General features: G+C 32.5%; 1 protein-coding gene across 3 annotated transcripts in view; it reads left to right on the top strand.

The window, feature by feature from the left end:
• The window catches only part of LOC129916958 (uncharacterized), a 140,744-nt gene extending 115,567 nt beyond the window's left edge, over window positions 1-25,177 (top strand). For all 3 annotated transcript variants that reach the window (XM_055997219.1, XM_055997220.1, XM_055997221.1), the window contains 2 exons: window positions 9,986-10,125; window positions 21,775-25,177. In XM_055997219.1, the coding sequence (XP_055853194.1) occupies window positions 9,986-10,125; window positions 21,775-24,536 (2,902 nt within the window). In that variant the 3' untranslated portion in view covers window positions 24,537-25,177. The remainder of the gene's footprint in view (window positions 1-9,985; window positions 10,126-21,774) is intronic.
• The last annotated feature ends 496 nt before the right edge of the window (window positions 25,178-25,673 follow it).

The raw sequence follows: 25,673 nt of genomic DNA, 5'->3' as shown, positions 1-25,673 counted from the left end.
GTGATACTTCTCGAGGCAGCTCGTAATACTCACAGGTTAATCTGTGATACTTCTTGGAGTGCTATTAACCTGATAAACCCAAAATTCTTATAAGAACAACGTGTGATACTTACTGGGGATAATTGTGATACTTACAGGTGCATTTATGGATACTTTCCGGGGCAATCCGTGACACTTAACGGAAAACCCGAGTGATTTGATAAACGTAGAATGCAACCAGTGATATTAACAGCGGGATCTGTGATATTTCCCCAGGTAGCTTGTGATACTTACCCAATGGGGTAGGACCCGTGAAACTTACCAAAACACCCGATTTATTTATCAAAAATCCTGTGATATTTACCAAGACATCCCGTGATACTTGTGATAGATAGCCCGTTAAGTAGAACGTGATTCCTACTTGGTACTTGGACAACCTGTATTACTTCCCAGCACAATCTGTGGTACAGAGTAACCTGTGATACTGGGCTTCTTTAACAAATCCAATACTTAGCCTTAACAAAGTAGGTTAAAAACACAAAGATAAATTGTTCAAAACAAATAAACTCGAGAGTACACAAAAGCCGACACAGACAGACAGAAAGTTTCTCTCTAAATGTTAATAGAATTTTTGGTTACTCCTGTGAGTCCTGATGGGATGGCAAGCAGTTAGCTATTGTCGAAATTTAGCTACAGCCAGTTGTAAGTCTTCTTTGTTATTGTTGTTAACTTTAGTTGAATTGAAATTTTCTACTACACACAGTACACACACCAAAAATGTTAAAATGAAAGTATAGTTAGAGAGAAAGAGAGAATTCATAATTTATTAGCATGTCCTGGCAGCTTCAGTGGGAGCTGTTTCATTGTTTTACGAGCATGTAACACGAAAGGTCCCTGTCGAATATATATTACATACTACCTCGTTGTAGTAGAACTTCGTATAGCTGTAACTACTTCTACTCTACTTGTTCTACCAACATTATCTCATTTTAAATACTCTTTGACTTGTTAATGTATTGAGTTAGTTGGTTTATGATTGTTGGCAATTGCCAAGTGAGTTTAGGAGGTGAGTAAAGTACGGTCGGTGATGATTCAGGTAAGGATATATGCATTTTACCTTAGATATTCTATATGTCTCTAGGGCATGTTCTTGTCACAAAAACTTGGTAAAACAAAAAGGATCTTTTTGAATTGTGCGTTCCGGAATCCACTTGTGCACGTATCAGTCTTTTTCATGGACGAAATACTTTGTTGTGCATGCTTAATCCGAGAAAACAGGAAATATCAGTTTTAATTGTTTTTAATTTCTAAAATATTCTTACAAACTGATTTTGATTTGAAATTCTTTTAAATATATTTGACAAAGGAATGTTGTAGAGCATGGATGATAAAGAATTGCTATAATAAATGTAAAATGTTAAAGTTGGTGCCCTTTTCTTGTTTTCCAAAATGGCAGGTAACCCTTTTTGTGTGGTTTTACTTCGTATCACAAGTAAGCATTTGTATCTTTTATAAGGGGCTGATGTATTCTAGAAGATACAAATTGATTTGTATTGAAAATATTTTTCGTAATGTTTAAGGTTATGGCAAATGACATAAAGGCATTTTTTTTAGTGCTTGACACAATAAATTCAAACTGAGGCAATCTAAAAAGCTATATATGTCGTCATTAGAAGCGTTATCTTATCTTTTTGGTACAAAAGGTGAAATATCAACGAATAAGTACCTTTAAGTCGCTAGGCAATTGAAAAGTTTTACAACCAAGGGTGAAAAGGGAGGAAATTTAATGTGTTTTTATTATAATACAATTTTTTTTGTCAAGCTCTTCTAAGAAGAAATTCCTGACTTTACCTGTATACATTTTTTTCTTCGAAGTTCTTTTTTCAGTTTTGAAAATGAAATATAATCAGGACAAAATCTTAGTTTTGAGGTATATTGACACCATATTCCATAATAGTACCTAATATCATTTCATTCCAAAAACTCGAAGAAGATGATCTTCGATTGGATCTCTGCCACTTATACGCCATTATTATTCCAAGGCATGAGTCCCCATAAGCAATTAACATTCCTTCAAAATAATCTGCAAGGTTTTCTCCTTGTCTTATTAAAATCTTTAATCACAGGTAGAAAATAAATTGTATCCATAAATTAATTTCTTTCCTTCAATTGAATGAAAGCTCGATAGATAATTACCCGTTTCTAACCAAAATTGGTTAATTTTCTCTAATGAATATCCAAAAAATATGAGGTACAAAAATTTCCACTAGTCAAAATCACCAATAAAGCATGTATACATAGCCTTTAAAAGCCATATTTCATGTGTCTTTTGTTTGTTCGTTAAGGAAAAGCAAACTTATTCTAAACAACAAAAAGTGTGTAAAAAAATGTTGCGCATACGCCACAGTGACCGTTTATGTTTAAACCAATCTGATACCTATGCAAGTTAATTTTTTTTTAACTACAACCGAAATATTAGTGATGAAATAAATTTAAATTAACTTGGAACAATTCCAATTTTATTAAATAGTTTTTTTTAGTCAAAACTTGTGGGCATAATGGGAGAAGGAAACAATTTTCCATTGCTAAATAGCAAACAGAAATTTTCTCAAAATTGACTTCAAACTTAAATAAAATCCAATTATTGCATTGCACTTACTTGCTTTTACAGTTGCTTAAATTCAAAAAACTTTTCATACAAAAACTGGTAATTGTAAAAAAAAACGACACAAAATTCGTTCTTCAAAGGAACAAATAACTTCTTATATGAATATGAACATCAACTTGATTACTTTTATTATTTATTTTTAGAAACAAAATATTAAAAATCTTTAAAAAAATATTTTCTTTTATCTAATCAAAACAAATGGATCAATTTCGAAAAATTGACTTAACAAACAAAAATTTAAACTTTATTTAAAAATCTTAAAATATATGTTTTAAAAATTTGGATCAATACCGTTTGAATTAAAATAAAGTTATTTTTCTCTTCATTTTAATTCAAGTAGTCGTTGGGAAGATAGTTAAAAAAAAATGCAGGTTATAAGTTCCTTAAAATACTATAAAGCTCTATAAAAAAATCTTAACAGAAAAAAAATATTCAAACATAAAAATTGGTATATGTATATTCCCATAAAATACAAAATATTAATCGACAAATAAAAACAAAGTTTAAAATAGTTAGGTAATCTGTTCCCAAAACTAGATTTTTCAAAAAAAGTTTTGAATTTTTTTACCAATATTGTAAAATCGTTCTATGGGAGTAACCTTTAAAAATAATTCTTGAAAAAAAAAATAACAAATGATTTTTTACAAAATCATTAGAAAATTAAAATATATCTCGAACGAAATCGTAAAACTTACAGAAATGTTGTGGAATTTTCTTAAATTTGTCAACAAATCCTAAGTGATTAGATTTTATCTGTTGTAAATTTAGATTTGAGAACTTTTTTATCCCGATTATTACACATTTTTAAATTTGAATATTTTTCGGAAGCTTTTTATTTTTCTTTTCAAATGAATTAATCGATTTAAATTTCACCACATTTGTTGTGATTTTTACGATTTGATAATGAAATTCAAAATGTTTGTTGTTGGTTCAATATTTCATTGCCATTTTGTTTTTGTCTAAAATAATAGAAGTTGACCTTTGGCTGCGGAATAATTAACTAATATTACTAAATTTTGAAATTACAGCCTAAAGTTATCGTCTGTGTGTCAAAGATTGAACAATTTTACTTGATGTTAATATATTTGAAATAATGCAAGTACATATTTAGATCTTAAACCTGGCTTTTTACCTGAAAAAAAACCATTTTCATATTTTTTTTTTTCTGTACAAAAAAATTTGCTTAAATGTATTTAGCTTTTACTTATTTATGTAGCATGTACCATTACCGACTTTTTTCTATAATCTTCAAAAGTGGAAAACTCTTAGCTAGAGGATTTTAATTATGACTCGTATCGTCTTCGTCGTCCTCTTCTTCGGATGGTAATATGCCATACCCAGTTGTTGTAAACAGATGGATAGGTTAGTGGTATGTAAAGTGAAGGATGCCTTGAAAAAAGGCAACAAAAAAAAAAAAAAAAGAAGAAAAAGGGCAATGTTCCATCATCATACATTACTCTCAGGATCAAAATCCTAGGATTCAGTCAGCAGAGACTGAATGATGTTGATGATGAAAGACGACCGGCACGAAGACGAGAACGAAAACGAAAAGGAACACATAGCTAAGTGAACGATGATTTTGTCTGATGCCATAGCGAATGTAATTAAAATCAATTTGTTCCTCTATGAGAAGAGAAAAGGTTCAGTTGGGTTTTGGTTTGGTTTGGTTGGATATGAGATGGGCATGCGGGTGGGACGTGTGGGCTGTGTGCTTTTTGGTTGGAGAAAGAGATGAATATTCTCTGATGATTTTGTGCTGTTTGCTTGAAATCGGATTAGTTTCTGACTTATTGTTTTGACTGTAATTGTTGAGTTTTAAATGGACAGATGCCTTATGAGGGCGGGTGAAAATATAGGCTTTCTCTTATTTGAACAAAGAGCTACGCAAAGTAGTTAAGGTTTTGTATGGAAAGAGGCTTTTGTTTGAACATTTAATTGGGTTTAATAGATCGTAAAAATCTGCTTAAGGGTAAAGGACTTGAGGAAAAAAAATAAGTTATTAGAAAGGTAGGAACCTAAGCACTTGAGTTAATGTGCATGAGACAAAACAAATATTGGGTTATTTTGTTTTCTATAAAGGTTTAGTATTCTATGATTTTGAATATAGAGATACCTTATTTTCGTCTATTGTTTATATTTTAAGTTGTTAAGGAAACTTTAAAAGATTGAAAAGTGTAACAATGAAAGGGCAAAAGTTCTTAAAGAGCATTCCTTATTAAATCTTTTTTTCCAGAAAAGGTAGGTATTTAGATGAGAAACCTTTTCAAGTTAAGCTTAATTTTCAATCAATTTTTAATTAGAAAGTCCTTAAAATAAACTATTGAATTATTTAATTCTATATAAGATAATTCAAATGAAATTTTTTAAAGTTTTTCTTTTGGCCTGAAATAGGCTTTATGAAGGCTGATAAAAAATTTCAGTTGAGAAATATAACGGTGTTATGCTATGCTACAGATTTTTTTTATTTCAAAATAATAAATCAATGATAAAAAATAGCAGTTTAAATAATTTTTTCATAGATATTTTGAAATTAATTTTGCATTATTGATTGCTTAAGATGTTTTTAAATACCTAGGACCTTTGACTGCCATTTAATAAAAAATGCTTGACAAACTACAGAGTAATGTACTTCAACTTCGAAATACATTAATACTCAAAAATACTGCACTTGATTTCTTGTATTAAAATAAAATTTTATATTAGAAAAAAAAAATAAAATATTGGTCTTTTTTGAAGAAAATAATTTATTACACATAAAAACTATCTACTTGTTACAGATAACACACATCTTTTTTATTTTTCTTGGGTCTTGCAAAGAAATATTATTATGAATTACTTGACTAAGTGGCCTCTTTGATGATCTGTAAAGGTCCTAGGTTGCATTTTGGTTTTTAAAATAAATAGAAAATCAATAAAAAAAAATTTAAACAAAAATATTGTTTGCGGCCATAGAAATATGTATGTGTATTTTTGTTTAAACACTCTTTTTGTTATATTGGACCCTTTCTTAGAAAAGACCTCAAAAGACCACCTGGCAATGATTAATGCCAATTTGTATTTGACAATTACGAAACGCATAAACAAACAAAATAAACGACTGGGTTGCACGTATTTGTTTTTATGCTTATAATGCTTAGTTTTTTATAGCATTAATTTAATTAAATTAATTTAAACTAAAAAAAATGAATTTAATTTTATCATTAATTTTATAAGAAATGTTGAAAAGCTTTACAAAATGTTTTCAAAACAACGCAAACATTTTTTCAATGACCTTACTCTCCAAAATAAGATGCTATTATTCGGCACCTGAAAAAAAACTATCAACCCGTTAACTGATTTTGCCAAAAAGCATTTTGAAATATTTTTAAAAAATCCAACATTGCTGGTCTGGAATTTTTTTAGGCATTTTGATATTAGATCTATCCACACGCTTTTGTATAAGAATTTTCGTTTAAATAGGTTAAGTCATTTAGGAGAAAATCGAAAATCCAGGAAACGGTTCTTTAAAGGCTACCTTGAATAACGGTTCAAAAAAATATTTTTTTATTTCAAAAGTAAGATTTTGTAAATTTTTTAGAGCTGTTTTTCAGAAAAATAACTCTACATTTTGAACATATGACAGACAAGATCCTACCTTTAGTTTCGAATACCTAAAAAATTAATTTGCCCTTTAGAGAATCTTCTAATACCCCTAACTACCAAGTTTGGAGCATTTCACATCAGTGGTTTAGACTGTAGCTTGATATGAAACAGACAAAGCGACAAAATTGCTAGACCAACTTTTCGAAATTTTTTTATCCTAAATTGCAAGTAAAAAAGGTATGGCTTGATATTAAATAAATATTTCATAGTAAATGTAACGAATTATATCGAAAAACCAAAAATTTTTTCCAGTTAAATTTGTTTGGTAACCTTTTGCTATAGAATATTCTTGATCAAGTGCTGGAAATAACTTTAACTTAAAATAAATTCGCATTATTTCCTAAAGAATATTTCGAGCTTCTCACATTGATATAGTTGATTATTCTTGTAAAATTGAAATATGTATTGGTTGAAATAAAATAACTCACAGAAAATCAAAAAAACTGTTCCTTATAAATCACTATTGGTCTTTTCGACTAAATGAACAAATTGCTTATGAATCTAATTTACTCCGATATTTAAAAAATCAGTAAAGTTATTCAATTTTGTCCGATAAAATTAGAAGTCATCTTGAAATAAAATGCACGACTAGGGCCGCACGTACTTGCTCTTGCAGTTCAAAGCACTTTTATGTAAGCTTACTTGAAGATTATAAGAGCTGCTTCTATATACATTTTTAAGAAATTTGGTTGATGTAGGGGAAGAGCCGGCGCATGGAGGCCAAAAAAATGTTAGTTAAATAGAATTTTATTTTATTTGACTTGATTTTTTTTTGAGAAAAATCAGTTTTACTGCAATTACTTTGAATATTACGTATGTAAAATTTTATCAAAATCATTAGAGCCATTTTTGAGAAAATTGCAATAACTCCATAATGATGTACGGGAAGAGCCGACATCCGGGATTTAAAAAAATGTAAAGACCATATTTCCACTATCCGTATTTTTTGAGAAAAACTAAAAACGCAGTTATGTTAGAACTATGTACAGCATTACGTGTGTTAAATTTAATCAAAATCGTTAGAGCCGTTTTCGATAAAATTGCAATAACTCGAAAATTTTGTATGGGAGGTATACGTTCTAAGCGAGATATTAAAAAACAAAAAAAAAAAAACCTTGGAAATTTCGAAAAAAAACATCCATACCAAATTTCAACAAAATCCGTCCACCCGTTTGGGCTGTAGCTACTTGTACAGATGGACGCACGGACGCACCGACGCACCGACGCACAGACCGACGGACGTCATGACGAAACCCACTTTTTTGGACTTCTCCATCATCGTAATGTTAGTTTTGATTCAAACCTCGAATTTTTTTTTTGACACGAAACCAATACTTGCCCTATAGAGCAAGTAAAAATCGACCAATTGATATATTAAAATTAAAAGATGGCAAAACCACTTTACTATGCGCTCTGCGCTAACCTATTTCTTCATTTTATTTTTTTCATATTTCGGTATTATTTGGATTTATATAAAGGTCACTCAAATGTACCTACAGAACCTTTTTAACTTTTTCACTTTAATTGCAAATTTTATTAAATTTTGCAATGGTTTCTTAAAACCACTTTTAATGATCTATCAAAAGTTCACGTAATATTTAGGTACCTACCTATGTCCGGAAAATTTATTTATTTGAATATTATTTTATTGTTCTCATTATTTTTGAGATTACATATCAAGAACAAAGTAAAGCAAAATTCTGACCCTTAATAAACTAAGCTTCTTATATACGAGTATCAACGTACATATTTCCCTCGAAGCAGTTTAAAAACTAATTCTAAAAGATAAAAGAACCCCAAATAAATGTAACGAATCTATTGTTTTATGCTTGTGTCTCAATTCACATACACGAAAGGATTATCAATCAAACCAACATACATAAAAAGAAATACAACAAAACACTACAAATGCCCATCATTATCCAGATAATCCTTGTATCGACCCTTGTATCTTACAAACAAAAAAAAAAGAAAAAGAGTTAAAATAAAAATCCCAAATGTCATCTATTTCCATCATCCCCCTCATTCACTATGTCACTGTGTTTTTTTTTTTTTTTGTTATTGGCCTTATCTTCCATCCCAAACTATATATGTTTACCCTCTTAGCACTCATTAATACGTGACCCATTTTTGTTCCCAAATAGCTTAACATCAATTCAAAGTTTCCTGAACCCTTCGTATATATTTTGCCGCCGGAAAAAAAAAGTAAAGGAATAAAACTTTTTTTTTCACTTTGTCGCACACCCCCAACCCCATTTCGGTATATTACAGATTATACACCAGGGCTTCACAATTACCTTTTTCTCCTAACTCCTGCTCTATAATATCATCGTTCTTGTAGTCGTCGTCTTCGTATTTATACATTGAAAAACATTACCGCCTTGGGTGCCTAATTCGATAGCATCCTTTTTACAACGCCTGAACACAATTGCACTCAAAGAATACTTAACCCACCACCCCATAGCCCCGGTGCCGGTGCTGGGTGCCATTCATCGACAGCTCCAGCTTTGTCATCGCCATCGTTAATATCGTCTTCGTCGTTGTAGTCGTTGTCGGTGTCGTGCGACAAAAGCATATCCTTAAGCCAAGGCACAGGAAATGTATTTCCCATTAACATACACTTCCTTTTCCTCCCGTGATGTCGTCAACACAAAGTCTCAGTTGAATCGGTCGGCTGGGCCCAGCTCGCTGCTCTGGCTGCCTGAAACCATTTCTCGCCTAGCAACTTTCTTGCAACACTTTTCAAGAATAAATTTTTTATACAATTTTCCTCTGATTTCTTCATCCTTATTTTTTTTTTTTTTAATACAGAATCGCACTAAGCAGCGTCTTACTACACACCAACAGTCACAAAGTATCCTTAAGCCGTGTTCGCACAGTCAAAACTGTGAATGAAAAAATATATATGTATATTTCTTAAAACGCGCAAACTACCCTCTAAGGGTTTCTACACTACTCCACCCCCTGAATGAAGCAACAGAATAAAAGTTCAAACAATTCTAAAGAAGTTAAAAAAAAAAGAGGAAAGAAGTAGGTACGAGAAAACTTTTCAATACGAATCTTCTCGTATACAACATCCAAGCACAGGTCCCTTTTTTTCAGAATCACCTCCCACCCGTTCCGTTATCCCTTAAAGGCTTTACGCCTATCTTCTGGCAAAGATGAGAAATCCCTATTTGTATAAAAAGCTAACAGAGTCACATATACCAAAGAGCAACGATCAAATATAAATAAATCCGTTTAAGGAAAATATCCTTCGAACAACAAACGAAGGACTACAAATGCATTTTTAATTCGAGAAAATTGAAATTACCTTCGGAAAAGTTTGTCCTTATAGAGTCGTCCTCTTCTCAGCAACCAAACAACAAAAACCAACAAGGATTTTGTACATCGAAGAACAAGAGAATAAACTTGGCCTCCTATTTTATAGAACATAATGTTAAATCGGCAAGGAATTTTCGTCCTTTTTTTTTATTGAGAACAAAATAAAAATGTTAAATGCAAAATAAAAATACGGTTGAAGGGTGGTGGTGTTTTGTTTTTTTTTTTTTATTCCTCTCCTTAAGCTGATTTTCTTTGTTTTCTTTTTTTTTTTATTTTCTTTCCCTCATTTGCGTAATTTATATTCAATCTTATTTCATTCGAATTTGTGTTTTTCATTCAATTTTTATTTTTGTTTTGTATTGTTTTTCACAGATTCAAGATATACGATCTGCAATTCAAATCGGATGGCAAACAACAACGTATAACTGTCGATGGACCACAAATGGGCAATTGGTTTGCGGTAGCATTTCTTAGTTGGACGGATCCGAATAATGACCGTATTGAGCAACAAGGTAAGGAAGATATAATACATACAAAAAGAAAAACTAAATTGCATTCAGAAAATTCAGCAAAAAATAAATTAAGTCTTTTATACTAATATGGTTGTTGTGGTAGTTGATTGGAATCTGTTTTTTTGTGATTTTATTGAATGGAATCCTTTATTCGACTATGAAAAGTATTTTGCCATTCAATGGCAATTCAGGTTAGAATAGACTGGGATCTGGGGCTCTTAATTAGGATTACGTTAAATGTTATCTACCTTTTGGGAGTTTTTCATAAGTAAGATGAATAGTAGGTATTCCAAATCACAAAATTTGGCAAAACGTTTTAAGAATACCTTTTTCTTTCCTTCTTTCTTCCAGAAAAAATAAAAGCTAGCAAAATAGGATTAGAGTAGTAGGTACTCATGATAAAGTCAAATCGACGAAAAATCAGTTGTTTTTGTTACAAAAAAAAAAATTTTAGGAAAACAAAATTTTTTACAAAATAAATTTTTTTTTTTTTTGGAAAAAAATTTTTTTCTTGGGAAAAAAAATATTTTTAAATGCCCAATAAACAAAATTATTTTATAACGGGAGAAAGATTCAGACACTGTCCCAAGATCGCGCAAATCAGTCCTGTCTCACAAATTTTCAATTATTAAGTTCCCACTAATTTTTACTTGCGATGTATGTAGGTACTATATATCAAGTTATGCATTCGTACAAAAAAAAAAGTTGAGATAACATTTTTCCATGACATTACGATGGTAGACAATGCCAAAAAAGTGGGTCCCGGAAGTCCGTCTGTCTGTCAGTCTGTCTGTATAAGGAGCTACAGCCTAAACGGATGGACCGATTAATGTCAAACTTGGTATGTAGTGTTATTTGGCGACTCTCCAGAGGGGTTTTTGGACTTAATTTTTTTGGACCAAAAATAACGGTACTTGTCATATACCGATTTTAGTAAAATTGAAATATCTCGAAAACAGCTTTAACGATTTTGTTTAAAAAATTCAAATGTTAGTTTTAAACTAAGGTCTATATTTCAATGAAAAAAAAATTTTTTGAAAATCATTATTAACGGTACCTGCCATAGAACCGTTTTTTTTTTTTCAAATTCGAATATCTCCGAAACTTCTTATTCGATTTCAACCAAACTTTTTGTGAAGAAGCATTTATATAATTTAAATATAAACCAAATATAAAATTTCGAAAAAAATAATTTTTGGATTTTTAAAAAAAAATTTTTTTTTTTGAAAAATCAAATTTTCGAAAACGGGACATTGAATTTTTTTGAAATTTTGTTTTTAGATGTTAATAGGTGATTTCTACAAAATGGCATTACAATTTTATTTTAAAACTTTTTTCCAAAAAATTATTTAGGTATAAGAAATTGTTTTTTTAAAAAACGGCTCTAACGATTTTGAAATTTTTTTTCTAAAAATGCACGTTAATATATCAATCAAAACTGCATACTTCTTTGGAGGGCAATTTAATTTCAGATTTTATTTTATTTTTTTTTAAAACGAATTTAATTTTTTTTTTTTTCAAATTTCTATATAAAAAGTCTTAAAAATGTAAGCAACTTTAACTCCGAGAAGGGCTCAACCCATAGAATCCGTTGCGTCCGTTAAGTCGAAGTTTTCAACTGACAGCTCGATAAAATACACACGTTCTTATGGGAAGCGACCCATAAGCGACGGATCGGACGGAGACGGATGGATTTGACGGAAGAAGTAGACCAACTTTCTACTTTTTCATCCGTCGTATCCTTTGACATTGATTGTCAACAATAGACCAGTTCGATTTTCTGTTCCTGAGTGCACGCCGGGGAATTTCAAAATTAAGAACTGTGTTCTTTTCTTTTCCGATTTTATGAATTGTAAACTTTAATTGTTTATTTGTGAAGAAAATGTAATAAAAGTAACATTTAATAATAATATATCTAATCAATTATATCAATTAAATACTCAAATTCTGTTGTAGAGTTCAATTTTACTATGCCAAAGTCATACCTACAACTCATAATTTGTTATAAAAAATTGTTTTTAACTGAAGAGCAAGTACCTACAGGAAATCTAGTCGTGCATTTTATTTTATTACAAAAAAAGAACAACAATAATAGTTAAAAATTTCTTGCATCAGAACTTCCTTAGTGCACATTCAGCGATAAAATATCGAACACACCTTGGAATTTGAAGTAAGCTGTCAAAAAGCAATCCGTCATATGACGTATTCTATGGGTCACCCCTTTCTGTCCCACCCTTCAACTTCAACGGATGGATTGACGGAACGGACGCAACGGATTCTATGGGTTGGGGCCTAGAACAAGTTCGTGCGACCCAGTCGTGCATTTTATTTTTTTTGGTACGAATGCATAACTTGATTTATAGTACCTATATCGCAAGTAAAAAAGAATGAAGGGGCAAGGGCGGCAAAAACTGAAAAGCCTACCTATACCATGAAAATTTGTAAATCCGCCTCTGAAAAAGATACAACTCAGCAAATGCATAACCCATCCAAAATTATTTGTTGCCTACATAAAGCCTTAAGTGGTAGATCGTAAGTTGCGTGAAACAGGGAAAACACTATCTCCAACTACAATATAGCGATCAGGCTGATAATGATTTACAACGGCTAAAACGGTGGAGATAACTGCATGGGCAGCATACAGCCCAAAAAAAAATTTAATTGCGGTTTGACATTTTATAATTCTTTCTTTAATTAATCCTTATATCCTTCTTAAAAAAAAAAAATTAGAATTTTAACCTCCTTTTTTAATTGATTCTGCACTATTTATGTATAGTGCTATCATTAATTAGCAATATTAAAAACAGCATAGTTCAAAATTTGAACTAATTTTCATTTGATTTAACTTTATAAACCTTCCTGCCATTCATTAATTTACTTCAATTATTCTAATTAAATCACAAATTAAAAAAGTTTTCAAATGAAAATTGATTTAATAACTTTGTCCTAAATTCTACTATACCATGAATATCAATGCAATCCATGCAATTTTTTAACCCAAACCCCTAACAGATGCAACAACCATAAATGTAAAAACTAAATTCCAAATCTAAGTAATTATATTCGTATAGAGAATTTATATAATAAAAATGCACTTAGCTAATGACCAAAGTAAAACAAGAACAAACAAACAAAAAATCAGAAAATTCATTTCCATTAAGAGCGAAAGAATTAGGGGGGGGGGGGAAGAAAAAATGGAAAATACTGAGATTAATCACTTATGTAAATGTTGCACAAGGTCGTCTACTTACATTTCTCAATTTAAAATATTCACAAACGTCAACTATGTTATATTTATTTTTTTTTTTTTTGTGAATGTCATATTTTTTTTTTTTCTATTTTACTGAAGGACACATTTCACTGTAAATATTAAAAAACAGAAAAAAAAAATAATAAAAAATAAAGAGGAAACAAACAAAATATTATGTGTATGAGTTGTTGAATGTAGTATACCACAAATGCCATAAGCGATTTTAGTCCTTGGTTCATAATCCAAACCAGGCACACTGGCAGAGGCAGTCGTCTCCTCAGATCCGACAGAGAGTTTAACCCCTCCTTTCGTCCTTTAGAGCCAGCAAAAACATAAAATGCAACCAAGCATTGCTTTTGGACTGAACACCGAACTCTGACTATGCAACAAAATTCTACTTATTTTCCGCTCATGAGTAAATAGAATGTAGAAACTCCAGCCAGGACATAACCACTGACGTTTGCAATAACCGACAGCCTCTTCCTTCCCTCATTTTATATATACTAGAGATACTGCCACGAGGCCGAAGTGGTTTAGTTTGGGGTTCCACATTTCGCATATAGTTCTTGGCCCAGTACCAATCCAATATTCATCCATATTACCCCCCCCCCCCCCTTTTCCCCCTTTTTAACTCATATTTACTCAGGACTTTGGTATTATGTTTTAGGATTATTATTCCAAAAGGACATTTAAACACACACAAACACATATGGGGGGATATTGCCATGAATTACATGACATACACATGCTATGATGCACTTGCGGCTGTCGCACCAACAACACAAACCAGATCAGCCAGAGAGAGCTAGTCAGCAGCCAGAGCGCCACTTGCAGTTGCATCATCCTGCAAAAAGGACATAAACATACGAATACTATACACAGACAGATAGATAAAGGGAGACGAGACAACACACATCATGAACGTATAACTTCAAGATAAAGTGATGTGGCTTTGCTATTTTGCATAATTGCGTTTATGATGCAGTGTGTCAATGGAAATGGATGAGGTATTGAAAACATGAATGTGTGGTGGGTCAATAGCAAGAGAATTAGGTGGGCTCTATATTTTGTTGACACAAAATGACACACCCGGTAAGTTTGGATCAATATTGAGTGGTACTGGTCCTGGTACATCCATATGGTTGCATGGACTAAGCTGTATCCAAATGATTACTTTGAGTACAGTAAGGGGCTTATTCCAACACATTGCATTATTATAGTTGTTGTCTGGTTTTTTTTTTTTGTTGTGTATGTATCAGTATTTGTATATTATGGAGAGTATACAAGAGGTCCTCTCAAGACCAAGTATTAAATATAAATTGGGTTTATTTTAGGAAGCAAATAATGTAACTTAATGAAAGAGCGGAAGACAAAATGTAATTACCACAACATAATTCCCTCTTTTGCGTGTACATATTAAGCAAGCTGGTGGTGAGCCTTTTAGTTTATTCTGCTTGGTTATTTAGAAACAAGAGTGTTTAATATTGAATTAAGCAGAGAATTCTCAATTTATCTATATGGTTTTATGAAACAGAGATATTCTGCTTTTGGAAGGATCACTTTAGTAATTCAAAGGGAAAAAGTATTATAGCCTTTTCTTGTATTCCTTTGAAGTCTTAAAACTTTTGTACCTAGTAAGTTGTAAACAATGTGAACTGAACTTTTTCGTTGGTAAAAAAAGTGTTTCTTCACGGACACAAAGTGTATAATAAAACGTAACAATCCATCAACTTAGAGTTTGCCATACAAACAACCGATCCACACTATCAACAAACAACATTAAACATGCGCCACCAGCAGTTAGACCGATTTTTCATACATTTTTGACTTTTGATTTTTATAATTCACAGTATGTTTGCATCATAAAACTATGCTAACCGAAGAAGCAAGAAATGTATACAAGAAATCTTTTGGAGTTCCTTGTCTTGTCATTTCTTACATCCAAAATATCGCTAATTCCGGTTGCCACTTTTCGCTTGACTCGTTCAACGAGTTTGCTTGTAAATCAATTCTTTGAGTAGCGTAGCAATGCTAACTTTCATTACCCGCTCTTCAATATTTAGTTTTCAGCTCAATTTAATGTCCTACATTATTTTGCACATGAATATTAGTGATGGGAGCTATCGAATAAAAACTATCAAACTATCGATAGTTGTAAAATATTCATTCATTCGATAGTTTTTAATCATTCATTCATTCATTCATTAAGTTACTATTTTCATTGGAATAGTTTTTTCATTTGATAGTTTAGTTACTATTTTTTCGAATAGTTTTATTATTCGATAGTTTAGTTACTATTTTCATTCGAATAGTTTTTTTTCATTCGAATAGTTTTTTCATTCCAATAGTTTTCTTAAACTATAGTTTTTTTATTCAAATAGTTTTTTTATACGATAGTTTTTATTCGATAGTTTTATTCGATAGTTTTTATTCGAATGAATAAATGAATGAACTATTCGGTAGTTCAATCATTCGATAGTTCCCATCACTAATAAATACTACTACAACAGTGCTAAGATTTTTTTTAAGCTGAGGTAGAGAAGATGTAAGAGTTTTTTGGTTTTAATTGAAAATACTCAGACAAAATACGGCACTTAGAATGAAGATGATTCTCTTTTTAAATTTATCTAAATACTTAAAATAATCAGATTTTTTATAAAAATAAATATAATCCGTATGAAATCTGCTAAAATCAAATTGAAATTCATTTCATTTTAATAAGAATTTTCTTCTTACAAAATTAAGTGTAGGTATGTGCTAAAAATTAAAAGATTTTTCTTTTATTTTATGTGCATGGGTACATTCTTATTGAAATTAAAGATTAAATACAAATAAAAGGATTTTTACATTAATTTAAAAGAATCATTAGGTGGAATTTATGTTCACTTCTGAAGAAATTCCAAGAACAAACAGAATTCCGTTCCAAATCTTCTAACACAATTCCCAAAATTTTCTGTGGATTTTTGGCTTACATTTTTTTTTCTAAATTTTAAATGAAATTCAAGAAATTTCTTCAATTTTCCTAACTTTTTGATTCAAAGTTGATGGATCCTTTTAACATTCAAAATATGAACGTTTACTTTATATTTTCTTAAGAAAAGTGCCTTTATATGCCAGATTTAATTTGTACATATGTTTTTTTTTTTTTTTTTGACATATCAAAGAAATTTCAAAAACAAGGTTATATTCAATTTTGTTTCTGGCAGGACCTTTATTAGGCTGTAAGAAAAACCTTTGCTTAAAAGTTAAAATTCTCAGAAGGTATATGTCTTGACTTTCCAAAAAAAAAAAGAGGTCAAGATTGATGGAAACCAAATTTATTTTCCAAGAATTCCAAAAGGTTTGCTTTGGAATACCTGATCTTCTATTTCAGAAAAAAATAAAAATAACTCCAAAACATTACCTGTTTAAGTGCGATTTACTTTGAAATCAACAAAAATCTTGAACAAAAAAAAAAATATCAAACAAAAAAAGCAATATAAATTGAATCCAATTACAAACACAAGGACCGACCGTGATAGCCTACTTAGCATTCCTTCAAGTCCCTACAAATACCAATTTGTATATATATTTTTTTTCTTCTATAAAACCCTCTTGACACATCATCAATGCCCGACCAAGTATTTTTACATCACAATGAATATTTAAATTCCATTGAATATCTCATTAGATTCCATCGAACATAAGAAGAAAAGTCCTTCTTTTTCTCTCTTTTCTCACATTATTATGGGTCTGGTCTCTCCTTGAAATGCAAATATATTTTTGCCAACAAAAGAGTCCTCTCTTTTCACAAAGCACAAAGCACATCATAGTCGTCCGCACAGCCCACATCATTTATGCACGCACCCTAGACACAGACACAACAAAAACCCACATCAAGCTTTAACAAAATACTAAAATGGTAAAATGAAGAATAAAAAAAAAAAAAATATTCCCAGGATTACGCAATTTGCATATCAAGCACCTGACCATATACCGCAGGATATTTATAGGTATAGAATAGACCTAGACGTCTCTGTGTGTGGAGGCAGCAGCTAGCCACACACACAAAATGAAGTACCCACTCATATATCGTATCGCTCGAAGGATGAACAGAACACTCTCGAGTTTGTATATTGACAAGATTCAATGCAGGTTTTTCTATTTTTTTTTTTAATGTATGTCCAGGACGATATGGCGATAACGATGACGACGAAGACGACAACAACGATATAGAAATGCAAATTACATGCTCATACTTTGGTTGTCTAGAGGAGGTGCACTCAGTCAAGCAAATAACCACATCTATTCAGTTCAAGTCGCCTCATCGTGGTTACCAAGGACTAAAGGAAACAGGAACCACTCTACACAATAGCGATGTACTATGTTGGTTGTTGCTTATGGTCTCTGCACTATTTGCACTATTTTTCCTTTAGCATCAAAAAGGACCTTTTCTCTGCCCTGCTGAAATGATGAAAATAGAAATATAGGATGAAGATGGGAAAAGTGGGTTTGCTTCTTATATATTATTAAGAGTTATTGCAGATGCTCCTTCATCACACACATGTCCTTGTTCTCGTCCATATGGACTACCACCTTATAGCTAGGGTACTTGGAGATTGCTCATGTTGCAAGGACATTCATGCAGTGATTTCGTTTTTCTACTATACCTTTGAGGAAAGAAGACTATATAATATCGTAAGGTTTTCGAGAGATCGAGTTGTTGTCGTCGTCGTCTTCTACTTTCTGATTCAAATTGGATTTGTTTAGGTGCTATGCACTTCCCTTTGAGATGTGCAAACTTGTACTCCTTTTGGGTACAGGAATTATTCGAATATCATCGTCGTCTTCATCGTATTTATTGTGTAGGTATCATCATCTTCTAAGTCCAGGATATACATATTCTCTCTCTCTCTTTCTACCTATACAAAACAAGATCCCATTTCTGGAGCAAAAGCAAAAGAAGAAGAAGGTAAAATTCATTTATTCTAAATTGAAATTGGAATTCGCATTTAATGCATCCTGTGAAGGTGTTAATTTGCAAGCAAATTGAATTTGAAATCTAAACGCAAAAGGAGATATCTTCAAACCCTTTCCCAGAGAAAGAGAGATGGTTCGTTCGAATTCGAATTTGAACTTCAGCAGGCTGCAAATGCAATGTTCCCATCTCCCAGCAAGAACCAAATTGAAGTGAGTCAAGTCCTTTTGATATACAAAATTGTGTAGAATTCGAGTGGTGTTTAATATGGTTTTTGTCCACACACAAAAGTAGTCTCTATAAACCCAGGAACACCAGTACTTGAGAGAGAGTGTAAAGCAGCATTTTGATGTGTGCAAGCAAACCAATTCAATGAAAAGCTTTGGTACATAAATTAGTTTTAATTTCATCAAATAGATATTTTTGGGGCAGAGAATATTCCATAAAAAGGAATAAAGGCATTGCTATACTAATAAGTGCATACAGACATTTAGAGAAAAGCAAGGTACAACTTTGATGAAACATCAATTAGACCGGAAATAAGGCTTTGTCATGGAATATAACTCCCATGAGATCTATATAGGATTTAATGAAGTTAAGGCTATAGATACTTGAGGTCTTGGGGAGTATTTATGTCCGAATAATTTTAAACAATTTTACACAATTATTTATATTCCAATTAAAAGCTGAGATGTATAAGTATATTACTCGAAATTTGTCCAAGAGTAGGGATTTAAAAATATAAAAGATCTTCTAAGAATCAACAACGGGAGTGACACAAAATAATCATTAGTAAATTAGTTCAGTCAATAGGGATTAATTTGAAAGAAGTTTTGACGTAAACAAAGTTTGGATGATGTATTGAAAAGAAGTTTATTGTATTCTGCGTATAAAAATATCAGTTTGCGTAATTTTCGGCAAGGTCTTAAATTATTTCATGAAAATTGGATCATTGTCATATTTATTATCTTTGGACAAATTTGTCACTGATCGACCTCCAAGCCAGGCCAATATTTCTTTTTGTAGGACGCTTAAATTTACATATATCAAATTTATAACAAGATATTTTAAGATGTACGTTTACAGACGATAAACTTTTCATTAAATCTAAATTCACCGAAATTATGGCTATTTTTTTTTTTTTTTTTTTTTTTTCAAAAACCTAGTGCGTACTTCACGCATTTCATAATTTTTAAGACTTTCATTGGATAGTGCGTGAATCCATATAAATTTGATTTCTTTGTTCACCCATGAACGTTCCTGTGAAAAAAGTGTATCTTTTTTGCTCCACGACCGGCAAAATACAGGGTCGGGAATCTACTACACACAAAAAAATGATTCCATTTACAATTTTAAATTTAAGCCTATGTCTGCTTTTATTTCTTCGAACTAATTATTTTGAAAATGAAGAAAAAAATGTGTGTTCTTATTCACTTCACCAGAAGTATGTACCTACCATGCTTAAGATTTTTCAATAAAAATGTTACACATACGCCACAGTGACCCTCTTCCATCTTATGCAACTTTTAATGCTCACAATTGGCTCTGCTTCTAAGGATTGTCAATAACGGTCTACCTGATCACTTCCATACATTTTATTTTGTTTTAATTTTATTTTGGCACTAAGGATGACTGCTCAGCTACCTAGACGCTCCAGCCACTCACTACGTGCCCGAACCCTTATTTCGAAATAAGATCCAACTTTTGAAATAATTAAAATGTTTAAACTTCCACAGAACCGTTTTTACTTGCTCTATAGGGCAAGTATTGGTTTTCTTGTAGAAAACAAAAATTCGAGGTTTTAATCAAAACCAACACTACGATGATGGAGAAGATCAAAAAAGTAGTTTTCGTCATGCCGTCCGTCGGTCTGTGCGTCTTTGCGTCCATCTGTACATTTGCTAGGGCCCAAACGGATGGATGGATTTGCTTGAAACTTGGTACAGATGATTTTTAGTAATTCCCTAGACCCGTTTTTTTTATTTTTTTAATATCTCCTTTTTAACGCATAGGTATCTCCCATATAATGTTTTCGAGGTATTACAATTTTTTTCGAAAACGGCTTTAACGATTTCGATTAAATTTAGTGTATTCTTATTAGTTCTAATAAAACTGCGTTTTTAGTTTTGCTCAAAAAATTCGGAGATCGGAAATATGGCGTTGCCGTTTTTCAAAAATTGACATATTTTTTAAGTTCATATATTTTATCAATTTTATTCAAAATTTACAGACATAATTTTTAAGTGTCAAATGTAAAAAAAAATTTTTTAAAAATTTGTTAACGTTTTTGAAAAAAAAAAATTTTAATTTAACTTTTTTAACTTTCAATTTTTTTTTTTCTCGACACTAAACAAAATCTTAAATTTCCAATACATATTTAAGATAACGATACTTTGAACTACAAGAGCAAGTATACGTGCGACCCAGTGGTGCATTTTATTTTTTTTTTCTCTATATACATATTTTAACAAATGTTTCTGAACAAAACCCTAAGAGTTATCCCGTCATATTAAAATTTATTAAAATTAAAAAGAAACTCGATTTTTTATAAAAAAAAAAATCATTTTCAATAAATCAATTTTTTGAAAACAACGAATTGCTGTGAAATTTTGATTAATATTAAATAATTTCTTTAGACAAGCATAACAATATTGTTTTTGAAGAATGTTTGAAAATTGGTTTTATACAGCAGAGTTGTTTTTTATTAAAAAAAAATAAATAAATACTTTACAAATTAATGTTATAAAAGCACTATTTAAAAATTGGTGAACTCTTGCCTTTTCTTCTTTTTCTGGTTAAGTTAAGTTTCAGTGTTATTTATGTGTGTCACTGAGTGAGAATTCATTTAGTTGTAAGCAATAGTTCAAATAACATTTCAAGTTGAACCCATTAATGGCTTAGGGAGTATTCATGCCTAAAATCGAATTAATCCCTCAAATCTCACCCGTTCAAAATACACATACAAAAAAACATGTTATTTAATACCATATCAAGTGCAAACATCATCATTTTCATTGAAATGACTCTCATCTAAATTAAATGTCGATGCCACAATTTATTTAGAAATGCATCATGTTTGGATAATTTCCAACAAAAAAAAAAACAACACTTTTTAAACCCCACTTTAACATTTACAAAACATAAAATTCAATGTTATTTGACTTTACCTACACTCAGCATGGTCCCTTACCCTCTTACACACACATAATGTGTGAAATAAATTCTACTAAATCCTCAGCTATCACCACCAGAAACAGAGAGGACCGAGTGCACTTAAAAACACAATACGACCATTTTAACTCCTCTCATGTCCTTTCAAAACATTTCAGCCTTCCCTTCAAAAATACAAAAACAAAACTTTTAACAAAATGCATATAAAATGTTTTCCAATCGTTTTTAACCCCATGTATATATCTATCTCTCTTCTCTGTGTCATTTCCAGGTTTGGCTGCTTCATGTGAGACACTTCTGTTGGCCGAAATGTCCGTGTCACGTTTTATTCCAATTATTTTAAATAGTGGACAAGTGCATAATAGCACCCTAACGAGTACGGACCTAAACAATGCAACATCAACATCGAATTTGGGTTCAGCATCGGCTGCGGCTCTAGCCAATGCCACATTCACAAACCAAGCGGCTCTAAATCGACCAAATACAACAACGTCATCATCAACTCCAAGCAACGAGCCGCAACAACCAACATCATCATCATCATCATCACCCCCAACGACGACGACGACGACGACGACGAGGTCAACAACGACGACAACGACAAACACCAACTCCACCACCACCGCATCATCATCATCCTCCTCATCAGCAGCTTTTACATCAAGCTCATCGTCCTCGTCGACGACAACGACGACGAATGCCACAATCGCCACAAACAGTGAAATCATTTATAAATTCTATGTACCCGAAAATGTTGGTGTTGCCACCGCAAGAATAACAATTGGCAATGGCTGCCTGACATGTCCGGATGTTGGTTTCTATATCCAGGCAAATGCACTGCCCACTGACACCAATTACATTCAAAGTACAATCATAAAGCCCAACCAAACTGGTGAGATATCCATCGAGTTCTATGTACACTCCAATGCCTGGCACTTTATCCTTCTCCGATTCGAACAACAATTCCTAGAGCCCTCTTCCACTGCATCAATGTCAGCAGCATTGGCCGAAGCAGCGGCTGAATCTGTCGTTTCCGAAGGTACATTGTCAACAGCCTCTGTTTATACATCACCCGGCGTTGTTGCATCGGTCAGCAGGTCGTCTAGGGCATCATCGTCATCGATGCATCTTGAGGGCTTTACCAATAATCAGAGAATTCAACATCTGTACGCCGTTGATGAGTACCAAAGGTGGGTGGATAGTGCCAGTGAATCTGCTGCTACCACTCTCAATCCGGCTTCGGCCGATGAGGACGGTCCAAACCACACAACATCGAATACCACTTGGTACGAGATGGAGTACTCGCTTCAAATTGATTTCCATAATCTACCAACTGATGAGGAAGAGGAGACTGCCGAGGGTGAGACTGTTCCATGGAAACCAATAATCTACCGGGACATGGAGTTTTACCCTCTACTCCGGCAGACCTACAGAGAATTCTTCATGTTCGACTACGATCTCATACCGGACAGCAATGGAACAGTTCCGCTTGTGCTAAATCTGACCGCAGGCACACCGGCCGGTTTTAGTTTCGAGGTTGGTGATGTTTATGACATCGGAGGGACTCTCAGTTTTGCCGTTTCCATGAAACACGGTCTCAAAGGACTCGATTTGAAGGGTACACCTCTCCCATCGACTGAACGCAGTGGAATTTTAGCAGAGAAACTAATTGGCCGACCGCCGGTCGGGAAAGACTCATCTAGCGGAAGTGACAAAGAGGAGGACGATCAGGCTTTGCCTCGTAGCAATCAAACCATAATCGTTTGCATGCGAATGGGAGAGCCGGGAGAACCAACATGGCCGGACAAGTGCCGATATGGAAGGAAAGTTCTACCCGCTTCTAGCATTGTTAACAATACCGACTCAAATACTAGCACCGGACTGATTCATGTTCCTTTTCCGGAAAGTGGTCAATGGTATGTGACAATGGGACTGTATTGCCATGGAGCAGAGACTGCTGCACGGGTAACCATCATAGACAGTGTGAAAGAGTTTGTCAAGAAATACGTTGGGATGTTGGAATCGATGCGACCACCCTGTGCCTGTTCGAATTCTGCGAAATTCTATCAGAATTGTATAAACGACAGGAAATGTCTGGCACAAATGAATGAGACTGAGACCCTCAAGATCAAAGAATGCATGATGGATTCGAAATGCTCGGATGATTTTGTTGATATGACGAAAAAGTTCGAAAGCCACCACAAATTTGCCACGGAACAACACTTTGCATTGGACAATTGCAACACCTCGGTGGTGTTTACAATATCGTCTAGTCCGTGTGTCGCGGGCAGGTGTGGTCGCTTTGGAAGGTGTTATCATTATATGTCGGGGGGTTTTGTTTTCTCGACTTGTGTTTGTATGAAGGGGTATCGGGGTTGGGATTGTACTGAGGATGCACAGGTTCCGTCAAGTATATCGATTCTTGTTGCATCGTTGTTGCTCACTTTGAGCAACTTGTTGTTTATACCAAGCATTTACATGGGCGTTAGGAGGAAGTATTATACCGAGTCGGTGATTTATTTCTTCGCAATGTTCTTCTCGACGTTCTATCATGCCTGTGATTCTGGGGAGGATGAGTACAGTTTCTGTCTGGTGAAGATCGGAGTTCTGCAGTTCTGTGACTTTTACTGTGGACTTTTAGCGATTTGGGTGACACTTGTTGCAATGGCTCACATTCGACCGCAATTTGTGTCACTTTTGCATATGTTGGGCGCCATTTTGCTAGCTTTTGGAACAGAGCTGAACAAACAGAGTCTCTGGGTATTCCTAGCACCTGCTCTCACTGGTATTTGTATCATATCGGCGAGTTGGGGTCTGCGCTGTCAGAAGTCTCGCAAGCTTTTCCCCGCCAAGAAGTACCTCAGCGTCTACATGCCTCTGGGGGCAGTTCTTGTCATGGTGGGTCTAGTGTGCTACGCTTTCCTGCAAACCAAACAAAACTATCACATTGTTCATTCAGTCTGGCACATCGTCATGGCTTTGAGCATTCTCTGCCTTCTGCCCAGCCGGAAGTCTTTTATTCCGAAGTGCTAGCATTCGGCTTATACTCGAGAGTTTTTACTCATCGAACAGGAGTTCTATATGTGAATTTGGGAGCACCAGCAGCCGTAGCAGCACCAACAGAGACTCCACTTCTTCTTATATGCCTCTATTGCCGCGCAAGCTAAAACAACCTTTAACTAAGCGAACAAAAAAACATAAGAATAAGAAAGCTTCTTTCATAGATCATACTGATACTACTACTATAACTAATGATCCGGTAACGCAAATAACGGAACTGCATCCTTTAATAGAAGTGAAAACATGACCTAAAACTATACAAAACAAAAAAAAAACACATAATTTTTTTAAGTATAAAAAATATGAGATAGAAAAAATGAGAAGAGAAAAGACAAAGATAAAAGAGAGAATAAATATTTTTTGAGTATAAACCAAAGGAAACTTAAAAACAAAACAAAAAAAAATATAAAAACAAATCACAGAGCCTTACTAGAATTGAGATTTAAAATAAATTTAAAAAAAAAATAAAAGCTACAAAAAAAAGTAAATTTAAAAAATACAAAAAAAAATTAACATAAAAGTATAAAAATATTATATAAATATTTTAGTGTGTATAAATTTGGTAATGTAAAGTGTAAATTAAAAAAAAAAAAAAAAAAAAAAAACAAAAAAAATATGAGCTCAAGAGTAAAATTTAAGAAAAATAAACAGCAGGCATAGATATTATTAAAAAAAAAATAAATAAAAAATTATGTAGGAAGAAAACCCTATTGCCCAAAATTCGTAAATTGTAAATTTTTGTAACTGAAGATGACAGAAAAGACAAAACTAACAAACAAAAAAAAGTGTTGTATATCTATGTACAGTGTTCTCTATTTTATACAAAGATTCTAGGATATTTTATTTTGTATGAGCGCTGCTAAGAATTTTTTGTTTTTTGTTTTATATAAAAAGTAAAAATTATTTAAAATATGGAAAAAAAATGCTTTGGATAAGCTTTTAGTATTTAGATAGGTAGAAATATGTATACAAAACAATCATTCATTGTTTGATTTTTTTTTTTAAATAATTTTATTAAGTTTAATTTATTTGTTAAGATATAAAGTTAAACAAAAAAAACTTTGGAAACGAATTTATTTTAATGTTAAAGTTTAATTTTTTTAATAAATT

Source organism: Episyrphus balteatus, chromosome 3 (genome assembly GCF_945859705.1).
Source record: "Episyrphus balteatus chromosome 3, idEpiBalt1.1, whole genome shotgun sequence".
Lineage (NCBI taxonomy): Eukaryota > Metazoa > Arthropoda > Insecta > Diptera > Syrphidae > Episyrphus > Episyrphus balteatus.
Note: the sequence above shows the minus strand (reverse complement) of the source record. Positions and strands in the feature narration are given on the sequence as shown.